This window comes from Oncorhynchus keta, chromosome 12 (genome assembly GCF_023373465.1).
Source record: "Oncorhynchus keta strain PuntledgeMale-10-30-2019 chromosome 12, Oket_V2, whole genome shotgun sequence".
Classification (NCBI taxonomy): Eukaryota; Metazoa; Chordata; class Actinopteri; order Salmoniformes; family Salmonidae; genus Oncorhynchus; species Oncorhynchus keta.
In genome coordinates, this window is record NC_068432.1 from 21,371,654 (window position 1) to 21,395,164 (window position 23,511).

At 43.2% G+C, this 23,511-nt stretch overlaps 2 protein-coding genes across 6 annotated transcripts in view; one reads left to right on the forward strand and one right to left on the reverse strand.

Annotated features, from left to right (window-relative positions):
• On the reverse strand, positions 1 to 16,758 carry LOC118391123 (zinc finger protein 346-like). 3 transcript variants are annotated; one of them, XM_035782167.2, is made up of 8 exons: positions 16,617 to 16,758; positions 6,244 to 6,375; positions 4,213 to 4,316; positions 4,008 to 4,103; positions 3,731 to 3,878; positions 3,281 to 3,517; positions 2,368 to 2,467; positions 1 to 2,140 (listed from the first exon to the last, which is right to left on the reverse strand). In XM_035782167.2, the coding sequence occupies exons 2-8, from the start codon at positions 6,308 to 6,310 to the stop codon at positions 1,990 to 1,992; spliced, it is 903 nt and encodes a 300-aa protein (XP_035638060.2). In that variant the 5' UTR covers positions 6,311 to 6,375; positions 16,617 to 16,758; the 3' UTR covers positions 1 to 1,989. The 3 variants fall into 3 exon arrangements, with proteins under 3 accessions (XP_035638060.2, XP_035638058.1, XP_035638059.1); XM_035782165.2 differs by lacking the exons at positions 6,244 to 6,375; positions 16,617 to 16,758 and adding an exon at positions 5,183 to 5,335; XM_035782166.2 differs by lacking the exons at positions 6,244 to 6,375; positions 16,617 to 16,758 and adding an exon at positions 4,915 to 5,169.
• Positions 16,625 to 23,511, forward strand: part of LOC118391124 (BRCA1-A complex subunit RAP80-like) — an 11,422-nt gene continuing 4,535 nt past the window's right edge. For 2 of the 3 annotated variants that reach the window (XM_035782169.2, XM_035782171.2), the window contains exons 1-10: positions 16,625 to 16,768; positions 17,050 to 17,119; positions 17,940 to 18,064; positions 18,217 to 18,543; positions 18,982 to 19,762; positions 19,929 to 20,056; positions 20,168 to 20,602; positions 22,441 to 22,803; positions 22,909 to 22,967; positions 23,090 to 23,259. In XM_035782169.2, coding sequence (XP_035638062.1) covers positions 16,658 to 16,768; positions 17,050 to 17,119; positions 17,940 to 18,064; positions 18,217 to 18,543; positions 18,982 to 19,762; positions 19,929 to 20,056; positions 20,168 to 20,602; positions 22,441 to 22,803; positions 22,909 to 22,967; positions 23,090 to 23,259 — 2,569 coding nt within the window. In that variant the 5' untranslated portion in view covers positions 16,625 to 16,657. The remainder of the gene's footprint in view (positions 16,769 to 17,049; positions 17,120 to 17,939; positions 18,065 to 18,216; positions 18,544 to 18,981; positions 19,763 to 19,928; positions 20,057 to 20,167; positions 20,603 to 22,440; positions 22,804 to 22,908; positions 22,968 to 23,089; positions 23,260 to 23,511) is intronic. The other variant, XM_035782170.2, reaches the window with a different exon arrangement.

Genomic DNA, 23,511 nt, shown 5'->3' on the forward strand with positions numbered 1-23,511 from the left:
TTTAGTTAAAACATTGTTTTACTACATACACATTTCCCTAGCACTTCTTTAGGCATACATAGTTTGTATTGAAAATAAATCTGATACATTTACAACACAATAAGAATGTCTGAAATAAAAGGCCATATTTTTGCTTGCTTTACAATGTATTTAGAAGCACTCTTCTAATGAATTACATCCAAAATGAATGTAACGTTTCTTCAGCCAAAAGGCAGGGCGACACATTCAGTAATAGATAGTCAACTTGTCATGTCTGATGAAAAAAAAAAAAAACTTTCACAACTTGTCACAAAATGAAATAATGGGAATGGGATCTTAAGATCAATCAAAATCTATTTATGCTTTTAAAGATCAACATAGTATTTCACTTGAAACAATAAAAGTACAAATCTAGGATCCTTTACTGTCGGTCAGTAACGCACCCGGGACTGCTACGACGATTCTGCACATCCAATCCCTTACTAATACAACCGATATCCAAGTAGATATTTTTTTGTCCATTCAATAAATGCAGCAAAAACATAAAAAGTTTTAGCACTTACTACACCAAACATTGAGCTTTTAAAATAGCTTATTTTAGTCTCACCATCACCACTGAAACACTCTCAGATTATCTTTACATTCACAGTCAAATACCATTCCAAAAACCACTCCCTCAGACAGAATGTTGACCAATATTCAGACAATCTTTCATGACCCTACCAGCACAGATGGACAACTATGGAGTAAAACAGTATGATTTCTACAACTATGACATACCACAGCAGATGTCTAGTAAAGGCATATTTCACATTGTAAGTTGCTTCATATCATTTTTCATGTGACTAAAAACAGAAATAAACTGGAATAAAAACAAAATGACATTGCTTTTTAAGCCCTGGTACTGACAGCGCATTCCTAATACAGAGTAAGGTTAGAGTATGACATTGCTTATCTGCTGCAACGTATGGTTAGTTTGTGACAGCCCCGTTTTAAATTGATACGAACGCATGTACATATAATAAAACGATTATAGGACGTACTTATCATCTGGCAGTCTTTTACTTACAATAGACATCAAACTAGAAGGTTCTCACAAACACTGAAGTTGGAGGGTGCAGAAAATTACATGTATATAATATTTGTTTTAGAAAGTCCAAGTTACTCTCCATGTTGCTATCCGCAAGCTGAAAAAACTAGAACGAGTAAAAGTTCAAGAAAAATAACTTTCCGTACAGGATATGTTCTTGAGAGTTTTTCCTCTCAGCCAGTCACAGAGAAACATTATGTAAAGAGATGGATCAAAAGATTTACAGTGGGGCAAACCATCATTTGCAAATAAATTCATTAAAAATCCTACAATGTGATTTTCTGGATTTTTTTCTCCATTTTCTCTGTCATAGATGAAGTGTACCTATGATAAATTACAGGCCTCTCATATTTTTAAGTGGGAGAACTTGCACAATTGGTGGCTGACTAAATACTTTTTTGCCCCACTGTAGGTGTTGGACAAAACTCTAGAAGGGAGGGGGGGTTCTATAAAAATAGAACACTACTGCAAGTCCATCACACCAACGTCATATCATTGTACTGTATTATGTCGGAATTTGAAATTTGACATTTTGAACAGGAATAATAGACAACATATCCAAGTGTCTCTATACCTCTCTGGTCTGACCGACTGAGAACACAACCAACACATGTACTGGGAGACTGACCGTCTCTGAGTACAGATAGAATGAAGTAGAACTGGAGTAGATAGATAGGATTCACCTATGAGGCAGATACGACACCACAGAGAGAAGAAGGGAGGACACACTCTCTTTCCAGGGATTTTACATGACCATGTGACATGAACAGGGAAAACTCTGGGGCGTAGTTGTAGCCTATAACAAAGAATTTTTCCTGGTCAGGTGATGTGGTCAGGAAATCCTCCTGGCCCTAACTGAGGGACACCAGTAGCTGGTGAACTGTGGTAGTTGGAGAGAGGTGGGGGTACTGGGAGTCTCTTCACTCGTAGTCCTGGTTGAAAGCGCCCCAGTCCTCCTGGACAGGTTCGGCTTCAGGCATATAACGGTACTCAGACTGCTGGTTTTCTGCTGTGTACTGGTTTTCAGAGGGGCTGACAAATGTTGGGTTGCTCCCTTTCTTCCCTCTGACACTGGAAATATATAAGATGTGTTACAACAAAGCCATGTTATAAACTAAAATATGAAGGGAAAATAACAGGTATTTTCTGAATACGATAACTTCTGTTTGGAGTCCAAACAGAAGTTATCTGGGCATGCGGTGTGGTATACTCCAGTTGGTGTGTGTGCATGCAGTGGTTGTTGTTTCTACTGGCTCACGGGGCATGGGAGAGTGGGAATGAGCAAGAGGGACACATACTGGTTCTTATGTTTGGAGCCGCTGATGTGAGCTTGATACTGTTCCACAGAGTTGAGTTCAATGTTGCACACAGTGCATGGATAGCCCTTTACTGTAGAAGCTGGAGACACATATATGAGGGACTAGTTAGCAAGGAATGCCATTTTAGACATGACACTAACATGCAATGACCTAATGCTGCATTGGTACACAAGGTCCTGTACTGTCTTGCAGCTACTGTATATGACCCTCCAGAGACAATTATTTACACTTGATAAAATCTTTTTAAAAATGTACATATGCCCATATTCACAAAGTTCTAAATCAAGTGCTTTTCTTTCCACATGGGTGTCAGTGGCTGTTGGGTGTCAGTGGCTGTCTGGTCTTAGTTTTGCGGGGCCTCCTTCCAAATCTCGTCTTGTCTATTATAAGTCTGGAGAACTTCAGTATTGGATTTATTTTGCTTTTCAATGAGAGTGCTGGCTGATAATGCTCACATTTGATTGGCTCTTATAAATTAGGTTTCCTTTAGGGTAGCATTTCCCAAACTCGGTCCTCGGGCCCCCTACGGGTGCATGTTTTGTTTTTGCCCAAACATTACACAGCGGATTCAAATGATCAAAGCATGTTGATTATTTGGATCAACAGTGTGGTACTAGGGCAACAAACCAAACGTGTACAGAGTTTGGGAAACCCTGCCCAAGGGAGTGTGTTTCCTTGTTTTATGTGTGCCTATTATCTTACTGTGTCGGACAAAGTTTTAGTAGCTTGTTGCAAGTCAGAAATATTTTCTCAAATACCACCTCTATTTGGAGCTCTATACCCATGTGAAATATATACAAATATTTCCATCTAGACTCCAACCCGTCTTCCTGAGGAGAACTTCCCATGGCTTTTGAACAGAACGTGAGAAGTTTTAAAGGCCAGGTCCTACCTGGTGCTGTGGACGGCCCATAGGTCTCCATCAGCTTCTGCTGGGTCAGCTGTTTTTTATGCTTCTTGCCTTCGTAGTGCTGCTTGGCCATGAGGGGATTGTTGAATGAGGCGTGGCAGATGGAACAGAAGTGGTCCTGGTCGTCCTCGGCCGGGCCTGACGATGCCACGCTGCTCGCCTCTTCTAACTGAGTCTTCTTCTTCTTCACTACTGGGGCCAAGGCCTGAGGTAGTGCTACTGGAGAGGTAGAAGGCAGATATAGAAGGCAGGATATGACACATTAATCAGACAGGAAGGAGTTTACGTAATATTTTTGCACATTTGGAAAATACAGGCATGTGAGATGAAGGAATAACACAGTAGGAGAAAAAGAACGTGTGCAGATGGGGTGGAAAATTCAAAACAGGCTTATGCCATATGTCTACACAATCCATGTAGGCAACCTCTTACCTGGGGGCTGGTGGCCAAAAGTCTTCAGTCTCAGGTTCTTGGTATGCACCTTGCCCTGGTAGTGGGACTCAGCCACCACCGGAGAGGAAAATGTCATATTACATATAAGACAGGCTTTGGAGCGGTCCGTCTCTTCATTACTGTTGGCCTGAATATGGGGGGGGTGGCAAGCAACCGTGAAGAAGACAAAAGGTTAAGGGAGCTCTATCCACGAACACTGTCTCTAGTGGGAAGAGAAGTGCTGGATGAAACATTTTCTAGCTGAGAAGTAACTTACGCTGTCTCCCGAAGGCAACTTGAACCTTTTGATGGTGGGCTCCTCTTCTTTGTGGATGCTCATGTAGCGCCTGACTTTGTTGGCATGCTTTTTGCTCTGAAAAGAATGCGAAAACAGAACGAAATAATGAAAACATCAGCTGCTGCTCTGTATACTGGTTGAGAAAACAACCATACAAGAGTCAAAATCAAGTGGGATCACTGACCTGATAATGTGCAAGTTTCTGTGAGTCAGAATTCAGGACAGCACTGCAGACTTTGCACAGGGCATCAGAAAACAGGTCACCATTCTCCTTTATCATCCTGTTTACTGAAAAATAATGGATGTTAGTGTTAATTTAACAGAAAACACAGAATCACCAAATACTCATATAGATCTATCCATCTATGGTATATCATTATCTATGATGCTCTATGGACTATTATGAGCTCACATCTAAGGTATAGTATTGCTTTATGCATAGGTGTAGCTAGCTAGTACACTTAGCTTTTAACACTTATGCCCGAGATTCTTTTAACTTGTAAATTCGGATAGCTTGCATCAATCAACCTGATGTTGGTGCGAGCAAACAGACTTAGGAAGTGGAAGGTATCAACAGCCAATCCAATGGGGTCTGGAAACTATAGTGAGCTTCGATTGGTCAATAACGCGACGTCGCGGAGTATTTGCATTAAGTTCAGCTTTCCCCAACTTTGGTCCGCCCTGTTCACGTTCCTTGCCCATGCTCACATCGCCCAAAGGCCCTCCCGCCCACTTCACTGAAAATGAATGGACTTCATATGTTTCATCGCTCCCAACGTGCTATGTGGATCTCGTGTCTGCTAGCTGCACGAGAACAACTCGGCTACTAGCTAGCTACTGATTTAGCAAATGTACTTAAAAGACACAGAAGACGAAAGGTACACACATATAAAAGGCAGTCTTCAGAAGGCCAAGGTGGCTTTGAAAATAGCAAGCCATCTACTAACAAACATTACTCCTTCACTAATGCCTTGCATCGACCTTGGAGCTTGAATCTCAAATGGCTAAATAGCTACCGTTAGCAAGCATAGTGGTATTGTATTACTTGAAAGCTAGCTTTGATTGTTTATGCTCTGCTCACAGCAATAATAAATAAACCATACTAGACCAAAGTGGATGTCAATGATATTGAGCATAGGATAACGCGAGTTTACCCTCCACCGCCCCTGAAGGTAAATATGGAAAATCTCCATTAGGTTCCTCGAGCGCCATGTTTTCTTTCGGCAGCAGCGAGTACATGAGTAATTGTTCTTCTTCTTTGGTGAAGTTTAACGGCAGTTGGCATCCAATATGTTGCATTACCGCCCCCAACTGAACTATGGTATAAATCCATTTCGCTTTGTGATACAAAAGGGGAAACGTAAAAAATGCAAACAGTGTCGATTTTTGCATTTTAAATATTTGTGGGGCAAAGAAACAAAAATATTTGGGATGCATGCCAGCAAAGCCACTACACAACACTAAACAATACATTAATTGCACTATAACAGTGACAAACGGTGCCCACAATCTGTTAGGGCCTACATAAAGCTGTCCCAATACCAGTCCCAACACCTTACCACTGCTACATCTGTCCCAGTACCAGTCCCAACACCTTACCACTGCTACATCTTTCTATCAGAGGAGTCTTGTCTGGCAGCGAAACAGTTAATTCCGCCTCATTTACTGCCTTAAAAAAAACATAGCTGATATGGCTGACTTGCTTAAACAAATGTAGTTTCTACTGACAATTGATATGTACAAACTATGGCATAAGGGGACGACAAGCGGATAAAAGGCAATCCGTAATTTCGATTAAGACATTAATCAGCGAGCTTGGACAAACGTAGTCAATATAACAATTTGTTCAGCACTTTTGAAATGTACAGCGACAGAATTCCAAACATGGGCTGTTCTTACAGTGCTCGCCCTGTTACACCAAGTCAGAACCGTATGATAAATAAAGGGGGCAAATAAGCAGACAATGAAAGCTCTTACAATATTCAATGATTACATTTCTCTAAAACAGGTTATAGGCTACATGTGCACCACCAAATCAGAACAGTAGGCACAATTAAGAAGGGAAAATAGACCAACTTATTAGGGTGGAGCACATGGGCTACAAACAGCTTACTACACAACATACACCTAGTACACTTTATTAGCTACAGTATCCATATCCCCCTGACATATTACATAATTTATGCAGCAGCATACAATACATTTTTGGACTCACCTTCTTGTGCTGTGCTCACTTGAACAGGAAGGTGGCGTGACGGTCCTTCGTAGGCAAATTTTGTCATCAAACTTTGTCAACAAAGTCTGGCATTCTCTGTATTTATGGTGCTTTCAAGACAACTGGGAAACCCTGAAAAAAACAAAGTCGAATCATGATGACGTCAGTGATCTTCAGGTTGTAGCTCTAGAAAGAGGCCGGAGTTCCTGACCTACAATTTTGAGTTGGATCACCATTCAAAATTTATTTTCCCAGTCGGAGCTCGTTTTTTCCCCCCCGAGTTCCTAGTTCAAATCAAATCAAATTGTATTGGTCACATATTGGAACGATGAATGGAACGAATTGCAAAAAAATCACTGAAGCTGGAGACTCATATCTCCCTCACTAACTTTAAGCATCAGCTATCAGAGCAGCTTACTGATCATTGCACCTGTACATAGCCCATCTGTAAATAGCCCATCCAACTACCTCCTCCCCATATTGTTTATTTTATTTCAATTTTTTTGCTACTTTGCACCCCAGTATCTTTACTTGCACATTCATCTTCTGCACATCTATCACTCCAGTGTTTATTTGCTGAATTGTAATTATTTTGCCACTATGGCCTATTTATTGCCTTACCTCTCTAATCTTACTTCATTTGCACACACTGTATATATACTTTTCTATTGTGTTATTGACTGTACGTTTGTTTATTCCATGTGTAACTCTGTGTTGTTGTTTGTGTCGCACTGCTTTGCTTTATCTTGGCCAGGTCGCAGTTGTAAATGAGAACTTTTTATCAACTGGCTTACCTGGTTAAATAAAGGTGAAATATATTTGAAAAAATACACGTGATTAGCAGATGTTATTGTGGGTGTAGCGAAATGCTTGTCTAGAACTAACTGAAATCAGATTTCCAAGTTAACAGTTGTTTTGAGCGTGGAAGAAATCATGCTGGATTGACAGCATGGCCAATGTTGAATGTTTATCCTTTTAAGCTTGGAAAAGAGACCCTTACAACCAGACTTTGGACCACACAGCCACTCCACTGAATTGCAGGCAAGTGATTGCTTTGCAATGCTTGCAGTTGGCCACTGATTCCTTCCAAACCACTCATTGTTGAATTTACTGTTTCCAACTTGTTGTGTAATGTTTATGTCCAATGGCCAATGAGCACCGATACGTTTTATCTATAATTTCTCTTCATTATTTCTCTTCATATGACAAGGATTTAAAAGGATTTGCCAGTATATTGTTGACTTGATTCATGATGATGACTGCTTGCTAAGATTTTGAAAATATGATCAGTCCAATCAAAGCTACTGTTGATATAACGTGATTTGACGTAATTTTATCTGTGGCCAATGACCTTGAGTCTTATTGGATGGGCACTTCTAATGTCAATCTATAGCAGCACCCAAGTGGCTTGAATTTTCGAGCTCTACCCTTAGACTTGCTAGTGACATAGTGTCCCCATGAGTGACAGAACACTGAGCCAATCATTGTGCAACTAGAGAACATTCCCAACCCCATACACTCCTTATTTTCCACTGGCTGCCCCACCACAACCACCACAGAAAAAGAGACCATGTTTGTACGTGACTTTATTAACTCAATGATTTATTTTAGTTATTACATTGTTTGCAAACTGATATGTGACACGTATTAATGCCAAAATAACATGCAAAACAGGCATGTTATTTTTTCTTTGGTAAAAATGTGAGGCTCAAAACAGGTGGCTCTGCCCCACCTGCCCTGAATGACGGATCGCCACTGAAAACAAATATATATTTAATTACCCTACCAACTAACCTTACAATCATTAAAAACCCACTACCCCATTCCACTACTTTGACCCTATCTGCTCCTGCACCATGCCAACAGCCTGGGAGGAAAGGACACCACCACTCATTACACCCTGTAACTCTTCTGAAGTCAAATCTCGTACACACAAATACTTCCCTGCAACTACCACTACATCTATTTTCTGTGATTTAATTTCCATTTCTGCAGTACAGTTGATAACCATTGCTTAGAAGCCAGCTAACCTTACTGAAGCATATATCACTCATTGGCCTATCCCTCTGTGCTGGCACAGATCTACTACTCACAGGGATCCTCTCACCCTTGACCTTTCCTCCTTTACTTTCTTCACTGCTTTAGCATATGACAGCTTCTGCAATACTCTGAGTCTACCCACCTCAAGCTTTCTCTCTAGCACTGGACACTTCTGAGCCCCAGCAACATGGGCACCACAGTTAACACATACAACTTTATCCACTGGAACTACACAATCCTCTATCCCATGCCTTCTTGCACATTTCCCACATCTTGTAATCTCCCTCCTACAAACTTCTGTGACTGGCACATGAAACAGCGCAGTAGATTTGGCACAAAAGCTCTAAAAGGATAACTGATATATCCTAGCATGGCTCGGGTTCCAAGCTCTTCACCACACCTTCCACCTCATTCCTCTTCTCTTGACTTTGCATGAGGCCCGGTGGCATCCCGACATAACTCCATCTCATAATCCTCCTGCTGACCTCAGAAACATGTCTTCTCCGGGCACCAACATCTTAACAGCATGAGCAGTGGCCACACACAGAAAAAACGTGTGCATATTCTATCTCAGCTTTCAGACCAGTGCCATGTGTAATTGTGACGACAGAGATACTTTTTAATTATGAGATTGACTTCAGAAAATTTCAATTGCATACTCCTTGAATCCCCTCTCCTAGCCACCTTCTCAAAACCAATTGGATGAGAAAGCCAGAGGTCCTTCTCCTCTGATGGGTTTTGAGGAGGTGAGACAACCCGAGGAGAATGCAAGATTCTCCCCTTGTCTCCGCCCTAACAATGGCAGTCAATTGCCGCGTTCAAGTGCTTGTCGGAACTAGGAAACACACTTGCTAACTGATTGAACGCGGCATGTGTATAACTACAACCTATTAGCAAGTCGGACAAGTTTACAGTCCCGACTAGCATGTGAACGCAGCAAATGGAAGAATCTCAATGGGATCATCTCAATTGCATACTCCTAGTGTCCTCTCTTCCTCAAAACCCATGAAGGAGGTCAGAGGGGAGGAACCTCTGACCTGTCATGCAATGGGTTTTGAGAAGGACGCAATATCTGGTGGGACAATTCTAGCCAATGAGAGGGCAGATACACATGTGAACAAGCACAACAGTTTACACTAATTACCACAGCCTATACTCCCCCCCCCCCCCTAAAACATAAATGTGCTTTTTGGTCTTAATTTAAGGTTAGGAATAGGGTTAGTAGTGTGGTTAAGATCACAGCTTGGTTTAAAATCTAATTTTAAAAAGAGAAATTGCTGAAATAGGCAGGGTTGCTTCCCAACCGAAACATTTGGTACATATATTATGCGGCAGACCAGGGGGGTTGGTCAAAACGTATACACAGAGAGCAGGACGAGCTCAGTTTCAAGGGTGTTTATTTGAATAACAAACCAAAAGAAAATAATAGGTCTCCCCCATGAAGCCCTCTCTGGGGATACCTTCTTCTGGGCTCCGGGTCTTGCTGTATCCTGTGGTGAACAAAAACGGCACTCCCTCCCTTTACCTCCAGAACCATCCCCAGCTATACATATACGTGTGCTGCCCTTCTGGCAGCTTTATGGGACCCGTCCAGCTGGTGAGCAATCAGCCCTTGATTACTCACTAACCACAATCAGCCCCAATTAGTCTTGGCCGGAGAGCCCGTCGAGACCTGGCAAGTCCAGTAGAGGGAGCCATCGCCTCATGATGTATACTCGGTCTGTCACCAGGGCTCGACCAGTCTCCCCCTGATGGCTGACCTGCTATACGCCACAATTATGACGACATTTTGTGAAGTTTTTGTTCGTTATGGTGTTTCTGCGAGGGTTTTGACGGCTGTTCGTGCACACTACATTTTGTTCTGGAGGCCAGCCGAAGTTCGGGAGCCGAAGTATATGCCCCTTCGTCCTTGATTGGTCAACTGTAAGGGTGACGTAGGTTTCTTCTTCTTCAGCCCGAAACTCATAGGTGGCGGCAACACACCCGGTGTAGTCTACCATACAACTTTAAAGAAGAAGAAGCCCTAAACTCAGTGTGTATTCAACATGGCGAACAACAACTTCAAGCATAAAAAACAACAACAACAACTTCAAGCATCGATTGACCGAGGAGGTACAGAAGTACCTTAACCACTACAATTATTGCCATACATTATATAAAGAACAGCATGTAAATGCCAATTAATGGAGGGTGATTGCGGAAACGCTGGGGTCCGATCCAACCACTTGTTTGAAAAAGTGGGGTATGGTTTGCAACAAGTTTGTCAAGGCAAAGAAAAGAAACAAGGGCCACAGTGGAAATGCTCCTACAGAAATGTTGCTGCTGGCTTGTTCAACACGGGAAGACTGAAAGCAACATGATGTCTTCACCAAAGGATGAGAGGTATGTTGTATTTTATATTGTAGTCACTGAAAAGAGTAGCCATGTTTAGCTAACAATAGCTAGCGCTGGCTAGTGGCTAGCTAGCCTAGGAGCATACTCGTGCAGAGAAAGCAAGCCAACTAAACTAAAGACCTTTACAATATTTGATCAAACATTATTTTGTCAAAGAACATCATACGCTTCCCAAATTGGTAAAACCAAAGTCAAAGTTGTGTAGCTAGGTCCAGCTACTCAAAATGTTGAAAACGTTTGAGCAGAATTGAGTAGCTGTCCAGTCTTCCTCAACTGCTCAAACCTTTGCAAAATGATAAGTCTATTGTAGTGTCGGTTAATGATATTTGATCTTCATCGAACGTTTTGGATATGTGTACTAAATAGCCCTTTTTTTTCTTTAAGGCACAAACACCAGTGAATGGAGACATCACCTGGTTTTGTTCTCTTCGCCCCAGAACTGCCTGTTCACCGGCCCCAAACACTACCTCTCCAGACACTCTTAATTCCCTCTCCGCAGGGCCCTGGCACCTACAGCAGACTTCATGGGATGAACTCTTGCCAAAACTCTGGGAGAAACTTGATCACCAGCTGCAAGACAAGAGGAGGACGTGGTCTGAACGACTGGGACTACAGTGAAATGAAGTTTGTTGTTGTTCAGACATCTCAGAAGTCAGACACATTTGTTTCCATAGACACTTGTTTACATGTCTGTTCTCAGCAGACACTTTTGTACTGTGGCTTACTTTCAGAGACCAGAAGCAATAATAAAGGTTTATTTATGTGTGCTGAAAAAGCTCTCTTGGCATTTCTTCATCTCAATACAAGGATGTCTTGCTCCCAGGCAGACTAAATAACTTTTTTGCCCGCTTTGAGGACAATACAGTGCCACTGACACGGCCTGCAACGAAAACATGCGGTCTCTCCTTCACTGCAGCCGAGGTGAGTAAGACATTTAAACGCGTTAACCCTCGCAAGGCTGCAGGCCCAGACGGCATCCCCAGCCGCGCCCTCAGAGCATGCGCAGACCAGCTGGCCGGTGTGTTTACGGACATATTCAATCAATCCCTATACCAGTCTGCTGTTCCCACATGCTTCAAGAGGGCCACCATTGTTCCTGTTCCCAAGAAAGCTAAGGTAACTGAGCTAAACGACTACCGCCCCGTAGCACTCACTTCCGTCATCATGAAGTGCTTTGAGAGACTAGTCAAGGACCATATCACCTCCACCCTACCTGACACCCTAGACCCACTCCAATTTGCTTACCGCCCAAATAGGTCTACAGACGATGCAATCTCAACCACACTGCACACTGCCCTAACCCACCTGGACAAGAGGATTACCTATGTGAGAATGCTGTTCATCGACTACAGCTCGGCATTCAACACCATAGTACCCTCCAAGCTCGTCATCAAGCTCGAGACCCTGGGTCTCGACCCCGCCCTGTGCAACTGGGTACTGGACTTCCTGACGGGCAGCCCCCAGGTGGTGAGGGTAGGCAACAACATCTCCCCGCTGATCCTCAATACGGGGGCCCCACAAGGGTGCGTTCTGAGCCCTCTCCTGTACTCCCTGTTCACCCACGACTGCGTGGCCACGCACGCCTCCAACTCAATCATCAAGTTTGCGGATGACACAACAGTGGTAGGCTTGATTACCAACAACGACGAGACGGCCTACAGGGAGGAGGTGAGGGCCCTCTGAGTGTGGTGTCAGGAAAATAACCTCACACTCAACGTCAACAAAACTAAGGAGATGATTGTGGACTTCAGGAAACAGCAGAGGGAACACCCCCCCCTATCCACATCGATGGAACAGTAGTGGAGTGGGTACCTAGTTTTAAGTTCCTCGGCATACACATCACAGACAAACTGAATTGGTCCACTCACACTGACAGCGTCGTGAAGAAGGCGCAGCAGCGCCTCTTCAACCTCAGGAGGCTGAAGAAATTCGGCTTGTCACCAAAAGCACTCACAAACTTCTACAGATGCACAATCGAGAGCATCCTGGCGGGCTGTATCACCGCCTGGTACGGCAACTGCTCCGCCCTCAACCGTAAGGCTCTCCAGAGGGTAGTGAGGACTGCACAACGCATCACCGGGGGCAAACTACCTGCCCTCCAGGACACCTACACCACCCGATGTTACAGGAAGGCCATAAAGATCATCAAGGACATCAACCACCCGAACCACTGCCTGTTCACCCCGCTATCATCCAGAAGGCGAGGTCAGTACAGGTGCATCAAAGCTGGGACCGAGAGACTGAAAAACAGCTTCTATCTCAAGGCCATCAGACTGTTAAACAGCCACCACTAACATTGAGTGGCTGCTGCCAACACACTGTCATTGACACTGACCCAACTCCAGCCACTTTAATAATGGGAATTGATGGGAAATGATGTAAATATATCACTAGCCACTTTAAACAATGCTACCTTATATAATGTTACTTACCCTACATTATTCATCTCGTATGCATATGTATATACTGTACTCTACATCATCGACTGCATCCTTATGTAATACATGTACCACTAGCCACTTTAACTATGCCACTTTGTTTACTTTGTCTACACACATCTCATATGTATATACTGTACTCGATACCATCTACTGTATGCTGCTCTGTACCATCACTCATTCATATATCCTTATGTACATATTCCTTATCCCCTTACACTGTGTATAAGACAGTAGTTTTGGAATTGTTAGTTAGATTACTTGTTGGTTATCACTGCATTGTCGGAACTAGAAGCACAAGCATTTCGCTACACTCGCATTAACATCTGCTAACCATGTGTATGTGACAAATAAAATTTGATTTGATTTGAAGGTGTTTCAGTGCATTCTTTGAACCTCAAGTGCTGACAACGTACAGAAGAGCTTTGTGCCACAGACTTTAAAGGCTTTATTCTATTTGTGGTGTACTTCCAACATTACTAAATTACTGAACAGTGACATCAGATTTCATTTTATTAACAAGATTAAAACTACATTTTAGTACAAAGTGCTTTGGTTCATAGTGCACACCGAGTCTGCGTCCATCTAGGGAGGTGTGAGCAGTCGAAACAAAGGACTATTTGGCATGATTGGCTGGCCTTGAGTTGTTGTCCTCTCCTAACCACGTCTTTCTGCAATGACACAATTCCAGGGGCTGCAAGGATGAGGAGCCATGTGTGGTGTCTAGTTTCCTCCAGACCAAGACTCTTCCTAAAGCTGGCCGCCAGGCCAAACTGAGCAATCAGGACAATGGCCTAGGTTAGGGAGGTGACCAAGAACCTGATGGTCACTGAAAGAGCTCTTCTCTGGAGATGGGAGAACCTTCCAGAAAGACAACCATCTCTGCAGCACTCCACCAATCAGTAATTTATGGTAGAGTGGCCAGACGGAAGCTACACTTCAGTAAAAGTTACATAACAGCCCGCTTGGAGTTTGCCAAAAGGCACCTAAAGGACTCTCAGACCATGAGAAACAAGATTCTCTGGTCTGATGAAACCAAGAGCTCTGTGAAGGGGGACCCTTGGGTTCTTGGTCACCTCCCTGACCAAGTCCCTTCTCCCCTTACTGCTCAGTTTGGCTGGGCGGCCAGCTCTAGAAAGACTCTTGTGGTTCCAAACTTCTTCCATGATGAATGATGGAGGCCATGGTGTTCTTGGAGACCTTCAATGCTGCAGAAATGTTTTGGTACATTTCCCCGGATCTATGCAGCGACACAATCCTGTCTCAGAGCTCAACGGACAATTCCTTCGACCTCATGACTTGGTTTTTGCTTTGACATACACTGTCAACTGTGGGACTTTATATAGACAGGTGTGCCTTTCCAAATCATGTCCAATCGATTGAATTTATCACAGATGGACTACAAGTTTGAGAAACATCAAGGATTATCAATAGAAACAGGATGCACCTGAGCTCAATTTCTTGTCTCATAGCAACGAGTCTGAATAATTATGTGCATAAGGTATCAGTTTTTTATTTTTAATACCTTTGCAAAAATCTCTAAAAAAACAGTTTTCACATTGTCATTATGGGGAATTGTGTGTAGATGTATTTAATCCATTTTAGAATAAGGCTGTAACGTAACAACGTGGAAAAAGTGAAGGGGTCTGAATACTTTCTGAATGCACTGTACGTGTGAACAACATACAACTCCGATTTAAAATATTTTTCTCAAAGTTGCTGACATGCAAGAACAAGATGTCAGGACAAGTGCAGTATTTTCAGGAGACAAACTTGGATTAGGGAGGAGAGACAGGAGGTTGAGGAAGAGGGTGTGCTTGAATTGTTTAAAAACTTAGGAAAATGGGAGATGGTTTGTTGAAAAATGGTAGAAAATGTAAACCGAGTGAGCTGAACAACGGATCGAAGACAGGAGGAGAAATGGAAGTATCGGAGGTATCGGTGGTCAAATCAAATTTTATTTGTCACATGTGCTGAATACAACAGGTGTACAGTGAAACGCTTACTTACAAGCCCTTAACCAACAATGCAGTTTAGAAAAATACCTAAAAAATAACATAATTCAAGTGCAGCAGTAAAATAACCATAGCGAAGCTATATACAGAGGGTACCAGTAGAGACAATGTATGGGGGCACCGGTTAATCAAGGTTATATGTAGAGTTATTAAAGTGGTAGGTGTGGTGAAGTTCTCGGAGCCCGAGGCTTGCACCGAGGGTCAGGATAAAGATGAATCTGACAGTAATGATGAGTTTGACATTGGGAAAAAGTGGACCCTTGATTTTGGCTGATCCATGGTTTCAGGCTAGTGGAAATGGAGTTAAGTGTTGTGGAATCGGTGACGGTAACCCGGAGTGGTCTTGTGAAAATGATTTGTTTCTGTTGGTCCTCAGGATGTGTGGTTTCCAGTGTAGTTACTTGAAAAGCTGTCGTGGCTTTGGCTTGAAGGGGAATATACACAGCTTTATACGGGATTTGACGGCAGAAGAGTTACAGGGGGTGTCCTGTCATTTCAGGCTGTTGGCTTGAGGTACGACTAGACAGATTTAATGGAGTAGGGTTGGATGGTAGTTTTTTTTTGAAGTCCCAAACAAAATACAAGGGATTATAATCCAGTCTAGTTGGTGGCAGTAATGCAACATTTATTGGATACCAACCTCCGTTAAACCTCATCGAAGAAGACAGATTGAAGGGAGCCTCTTACTTCAGGTGCTCACTTCACCTCTTGCGCTCAGACTACACCAAAAACAGTTGCAGCAAAGATGGTGTGGTTGTGGTAACGTTAGCAGGGCCCACCCTCTATGGCAGTAGGGTTTAATCCTGACTTTGTACATTTTTTCTACAGATTTCTACAGTTTGTTCAAAATAACAAATATTATGTGTGTGAGCTAGAATTGTTATCTGGGTCAATGAGTATAAGAGTGTTTTGATAATATTTGGATTGGTCGAGAAAGCCACAAAGGGGGGTGTTTTGAGAGTGCCATAAAGTACTTTGCTGGCCTCTGCTCACACGTTTGGACATTATTTTCACAGGGACGTTTAATACACCTTGCTGTAGTTTAATTTGTGAACAGGTTTTAACTGGTCCCGTTAAAAAAGCATGCTCTTCCTGTTTGAAATGTGCAATTGTAGTGCTGTATTGCACCGTACATTTCAGCCAGACAGAACAATGAAACGTTTTAGTTACAAAAATACTAGTTTCAGTCCCCTTCAAAGTTTGACCTCCCTTTTATTGAGTCACGTGATCGAAGAAAACATGGCTTCTTGAATCGAGATTTGTCAATGTTTTGGTAAAAGTAGGAATCCTACCAACTAACACTGGATGTGGTTAACAGTCTTTAACTTAATTATTTGTAACTTAAATTCCACGTATCGTTATATACATAGCTAGCTAAGTAACTGTTCTACTTTCGGTTTTTCGTAATTCTCAGGAAGATGAGTGTGCAGACATCCGCGACACAAGTCGTAAGGATAGCTAACGGTAGCTAGCTAAGCAAACTTACCGTCTATATTTGTTATCAAGCACCAAATTCAACCCAGCAACATGCCTCCTCGGAAAAAGCGAGAGAACAGATACGCTGATGATGGTCCCAGGAAACGAAGACGAACAGTTGATCATGAAGAGGACAGAGTGGTCATCTCAGACAGCGACGAGGTAACGTTACCCAGCTGAACTGATAAACTCGCTAGCTAGCTGGTTACACACTGGCTAGCTAGCTACACGGATACAGAACTACCTAACTACTGGTTATCTATATGTGTAAAGTGACCTATCATTAAATGTTAACTAGAAAATAATAACTCTATACTATACTTGATAATTGTCGGCCAAGTAGTATTTCTGCTTTAGACCACTTTTATGTCTCTTAAAGAAAGGCACCTGACCCAAGATATAACATAATCTGTAATTGACAACTCATCTCTCTTCTGACCCAGGATGAAGACTTCAGACCAACATCGTTAGAGGAGCATAAACGGGAGAAGGAGAGTAAAATACGATCTAACGGTATACTGTCCAATATACGTCTCCTTATTTGTAACGTAGCGAATTAGACGTATCATTCTCATGTAGCACATTAGCCCTATAATGGACTAAAGGAGCCTAGCGTTAATTGTTTATAGTCCAAGGACCTTACATGTTCTGTAAGCTAAAACGGCCAAATACTCAAACCTGAGTCAATTCTCAATTGCAGTATGGTTATAGAAACATAAATCTCTACTTTCATATCACATAAAAATAATTTCACAAATGCAAAATACACACTTATTCTACACTGTTTTAATTGGTGTTAACACAGTTGCAGTCAACAGTATTTTGTGACAACACGTTTGTCTTCCGTTTACACGCAGGTGTTAGATGCAGGTAGCTAATTAGCACAGGTCTACTGTCTGTTTTCCAATAAACATAGGCTGTAACATGGATATATGGCTGCGTGAAAACACTAACCCTATAAAGGTGTGTATCAATTGAGCCTTCTTTTTTTTATATATAATTATTTCTAGCTGATATGAAAGATAAGGTTGTTATGCGTTTACATTTTGGGGCACATCAACAGATTTTTCACCTAATCGGCTCAGGGATTTTAACCAGCAACCTTTCGGTTACTGGTCCAACGCTCTTAACCGCTAGGCTACCTGCCGCCCAAAACCGTTAGACAAGTGATGCGTGTTAATGTTCAGACTGAGCGCCGGGGCTCCTTACACAACTCCACTGTACATATTGTAATGGAACTGAGTCATGATCAATCACCAAAATGTAACCACTGAAGCACTGCTAGTTGGAGCTTTGTCATCTACTGTACTGAAGCTGTCCCCTCTCTTCTCAGAGATGACTGAGGAAGAGATGCTGGATCTGGCCATGAGGCTGAGTGAACAGGAGGCCAGCAACACTGCTCTCAGGCAACGACAGGAGGAGGAGACCATGAGGAAGGCCATCGCTGAAAGCCTCTACGTAAGTGTCGAGAATACTGACAGATATAAAAGGTTGCCTGGACATTTCCTCTAGGACAGTCGCAGTCCTCGCCATTATTTCAGATAAAACCACAAATGTTTCTCCCATTGTATCTATTCCTGTGATACATGAGTGTTGTTCTATCCCTCCAGGCGGACAGACACACTCATCCCCACTCAGAATCTCTGCTGGTGGACAGGAGCCCTACCCAGAAATGTCAACGTTCCCCTCCAGAGGCAGAAAGCAGCATACAGCCCCCCAGGCGGAAGCTCTCTTACCCCAACCATGGTGTGGCTGACAGGGAGGGAGCCCACGGTGTAGGTGTTAGTGTAGGGGTTTCTAACCCAGAAACCAGCAGGAGGGAGAAAAAAGAGTCTAGTCCATTACTAGATATGCCTGACCTGTCTCAGACCCAGAAGGTCTACTCCCAGTCTTCTCCCCTCAGCCAAGCTTCCACCTCCATGCCTCTCTCTTCACAGGTCAGTGGTGCCTCATTATTTGTCTGTCATGGCAATCATTTAGTTCTGTCTTTCTTCAGGGGATACTATGGGCCTAAATCTAACTCTCTATGAGTCTGATTGATACTTTAACCAGAAGACTTGTGTTAATAAGCATTAATGTAGGTCTAGAAGAACCAATTACTTACTTATATCTAAATGCCACATCTTTCAATCATCACCAGTCTAGATTGCATTCCAAATCAATTTAGTTCTAGTGACGTTACTGGGACGGCAGGTTGTAAGATCAAATCCCTGAGCTGACAAGGTACAAATCTGTTGTTCTGGCCCTGGCAGTTAACCCACTGTTCTTAGGCCGTCATTGAAAATAAGAATTTGTTCTTAACTGACTTGCCTAGTTAAATAATGGTAAAATAAAAAACAAAGTTATTTTAATGACATTTTCTATGCCATTTTAAGGAGGGGTCTTCTCTAAAGAACCCTTTCGGAAACCTCTCAGCCCACGTCGAATCTCAGGAATGCAAGTCCACAGAGAATGAGTCCCAACTCAGGAAGAAGTCCCCTGTATTCCCTCTCACCACTACAGTCCCCTCAGCCAGCAAACTCATCCTGTGCCTGCATAAGCTCAGCCAGGACCTCCTAGTAGACTGTCAGGCCTCTGGGTTCCTACTATGTTCTCAAGAGAGTCCTCCAAGCGTAACTCTTTCCACAAAGTCCCAGATGTCTCAGTCTTTTCAGCCAAAGAGCCCTACATTCTCCAAAAGCCCTGCGTTCTCCAGGACAGAGAGAACTGCAGGTGGGGAACCAGGCCAAGGGAGTCCCCCTATGTTCTCTGAGACTGATTCAGGAAAGGAAGAAAAAGAGGCAAGTCCAACTTTTCCTAAAAGTGCCATGTTCTCCAGTAGTGATACAGGAGAAGAAGAGAAAGCGGCAAGTCCCACCTTTCCTGGAAGCCCAGTCTTTCCCAGAACTGATCAGATAAGGGACCAGGGTCCACAGAACTGTATTGAAAGTGTCTCTACATCAGAAGACCATGAGGTCAGAGACAGAGAGGATGTGAAGAGCAGCGAATCCTCAAAGTGCCTTCCACCACGCCTCAGAACAACCCTGTCCCTGAACAAGAGACTCATGCCTATAAGGAAGACAGCTGGATTTGCAGACAAAATTGTTGACCAAGAGGAACGTCAGGGTGAATCCTCACAGAGCGCTGTAAACAGGATTAGTACGCCTGCAAAGTTTGGTATGTTTTCTATTGTTTTAACAACTATCATACATACAGAATAATGTTACAACAACACTGAGTTTTAATGAGAGCAAGTAAAAGCGGTAGGGCAGGTTCATATGGCCTCTTCCTGCCCTTTTATGTTCTGATCCTATGTATGTATTGGCATGATTGTTCTCTTTAGCTGCAGAAGAAGACCTTAATTCAGAGGAACTTACATTGGCTTTTGAGACTCAGCCAATGCAGGAGATAACCAGTAATATGGCGCTACGCTGGTCAGATGATGATGAAGAGGAAGACTGTCCTGCAAAGGTAATGCCAAGGAACTACAAGAGATTGTATATTAGCAGTACTGTTATTTAGCCTGTGACTTCACCTGAAACCTAATTTACAGTGTATTGTGGGAACTTCTCTCTCTTGCAGTCGGCTCAGTTGCCCAGCCCAGTCTTCCCACAAGAGAATGACCTCCCACAACCAAGCAACCAATGTCTCTCCACAAACACCAACCACCACTGTTCCCCTCCACACATACACAGCCCCTGCCTCGTCCCCAAGAAACGCACACACATCTCTGAAGACTCCTCGTGCGAGGACGGAGAGAGCCAGTCCAAGCGCATCCGGAAGAAGTTCACCTTCAAGGGCATGTATGGATCTCCGTCCCCCTTTCTCCCCAGACAGGCTGCAGGTAGAGGGAGCCAGGATGAGGCACAAGCCAGATACCCCTCTTCCCACCAGCCCCAGGCCTCTTCCAGCCACCTCTCTCCCCCCACAGGTGGCCAGAGGGATGGGGGAGTGGTGTGCTACTATTGGGGCGTGCCTTTCTGTCCGCGAGGGCAGGACCCAAATGCCTACACACAGGTTATCCTTTATCTTTCTTATGATGTAGTCTTAATTTATTATTCTCTCTCATAGACATTCTCTGGATTAGGAGTCAATGTGGGTATCTGACATCTGGGAACACAAAAAGGGGCATATAGTGCATTTGAAAACGATTCAGACCCCTTGACTTTTTCTGCGTTTTGTTATCTTACAGCCTTATTCTAAAATTGATTAAATTGTTTTTTCCCCCTCATCCATCTACACACAATACCCCATAATGACAAAACAAAAACAGTTTCAGACTCTTTACTCAGTACTTTGTTGAAGCACCTTTGGCAGCAATTACAGTCTTGAGTCTTCTTGGGTCTGAAGCTACAAGCTTGGCACACCTGTATTTAGGGAGTTTCTCCCGTTCTTCTCTGTAGATCCTCTCAAGCTCTGTCAGGTCAGATGGGGACATCGCTGTATAGCCATTTTTAGGTCTCTCCAGAGATGTTCAATCGGGTTAAAGTCCAGGCTCTAGCTGGGCCACTCAAGGACATTGAGACTTGTCTGAAACCCCTCCTGCGTTGTCTTGGCTGTGTGCTTAGGGTTGTTGTCCTTTTGGAACGTCTGAGGTCCTGAGTGCTCTGGGGCAGGTTTTCATCAAGGATCTCTGTTCTTTGCTCTGTTGGTCTTTCCTTCGATACTGACTAGTCTCCCAGTCCCTGCCGCTGAAAAACATCCCTACTGTATGATGCTGCCACCACCATGCTTCACCGTAGGGATGGTTCCAGGTTTCTTCCAGACGTGACGCTTGGCATTCAGGCCAAAGAGTTAAATTATTGGTTTCATCAGACCAGAGAATCTTGTTTCTCCTGGTCTGAGAGTCTTTTAGGTGCCTTTTGGCAAACTCCAAGCGGGCTGTCATGTACCTTTTACTGAGGAGTGGCTTCCGTCTGGCCACTATACCATATGGCCTGATTGGTGGAGTGTTGCAGAGATGGTTGTCTTTCTGGAAGGTTCTCCCATCTCCACAGAGGAGCTCTGTCAGTGACCATCAGGTTTCTTGGTCGCCTCCCTGACCAAGGCCATTGTCCCCCAATTGCTCAGTTTGGTTGGGCGGCCAGCTTTAGGAAGAGTCTTGGTGGTTCCAAACTTCTTCCATTTAAAAATGATGGAGGCCACTGTGTTCTTGGGGACTTTCAATGCTGAAGAAATGTTGTGGTACCCTTCCCCAGATCTGTTCCTCGAACACAATCCTGTCTCGGAGACAATTCCTTCAACTTCATTAAAAAAAAAATGTTTAAGTACCTTTTTGTTTAACCAGGCATGTCAGTTAAGAACAAATTCTTATTTTCAATGACGGCCTAGGAACAGCTTGCTTCATGGCTTGCTTTTTGCTCTTACATGCACTGTCAACTGTGGGACCTTTATATAAACAGGTATGCACCTTTCCAAATCATGTCCAATCAATTGAATGTACCACTGGTGGATGTAGAAACATTTCAAGGATGATCAATGGAACTAGGATGAACCTGAGCTCATTTTTGAGTCTCATGGCAAAGGATCTGAGTACTAATGTGTGTATTTTTTTTTAAATAAATGTGTTAACATTTTGTAAAAAAATGTTTTTTTTGCTTTGTCATTATGGGGTATTGCATGTATATTGTAGAAAATATTTTATTTAATTAATTTTAGAATCAGGCTGTAACGTAACAGTGTAGAAAAATTCAAGGGGTCTGAATACTTCCCGAATGCATTGTATACATTCTGTGTGCTACTGTATTGTAGACACTCCATCCATCATTTTGTAATATTTCATTGACCTGATGTCAGATGTCATGACTTCTAACTGAGTATGTAACTGATAGCAATTAACAGATTTTTCCTTACAGGTGATCATGTCCCAGCTGGAGGTGTATGAGAAGAGCCTGAAGGAAGCCCAGAGGGGTCTGCTGAGGAAGGCAGGCTGGGGGGAGCCTGTCCTTCCTGGGCCCCCAGAGAGACCTTTTTCCAGGAGTGGACGCCCCAAGAGACACAGGGCCCCAGAACTTCTGGAGGAAGAGGAGGAGGAAGAAGTCCAGGGAGTGAGAAACCAGCAGGAAGAGGTTGTGGAGGTGGTAGAGGATGATGAAGAGGAGGGTGAGGAAAGGGAGTGGCGGCGGTCACAGGGAGGGACGGAAGAGGGAGGGAGGAGAGGAAGACTGGAGTGGAAGGACTATCAGTCACTGTTTGTGTCCACTCCTGAACAAGACGAAGTGAGTATTGCTTAACTTTTGTCAATACTTATAAGGAGCAATACATTTATGTATTTCTAAAGGCTCTTCTCCAGAAAAGTATCTCTTTGTTTTGTCTTCCCATAGAAATCGCCCTCACCTGTATTTCATGTAGAATCCAATCAACAACAAATTCTACCTCGAAGGTAAGAAAGGGAGGCATAAACTGCTACATTATACAGTATGGACCTAGCTTGTCTATAATCTCAATGATACAAGTCCTTTAAATGTGCACAGGAATGAAAACATGTTGATTTCTAATTTCCAGGAGTCTTGGCCTTAGAAAAGAAGAGAGAAGACCATCGCCACTGCCTGTCCCGCTGGAGAAGGAAAAGGAAGAAGATGAAAAAGAGGGAGAGCAGAGGGAGGAGGAAGAAATAATGGGGGAGGAAGTAGTGGATGTCGGTGGCTTAGAAGTTCCAGGTATAAGAAATGATGGTAAGACTTTACTTGACACCCAGCGTCATAACATATTGTGACACTGTCATAACCATGTAATAACAGCAGACAATTTCTCATAACCTGTCATAATATGTTCATAACACTGTCATGACACATTTTTAGACCTGTTGTGACATATATTGTGTTATTTTATGGCTGGTTATGATACCAACAGTGCTTGCTCCACTAAAAGTTGTGTGATTATGCTTCAGGACTTAGAGGTAGTTTGTGGTTTAGCACGTCACCACT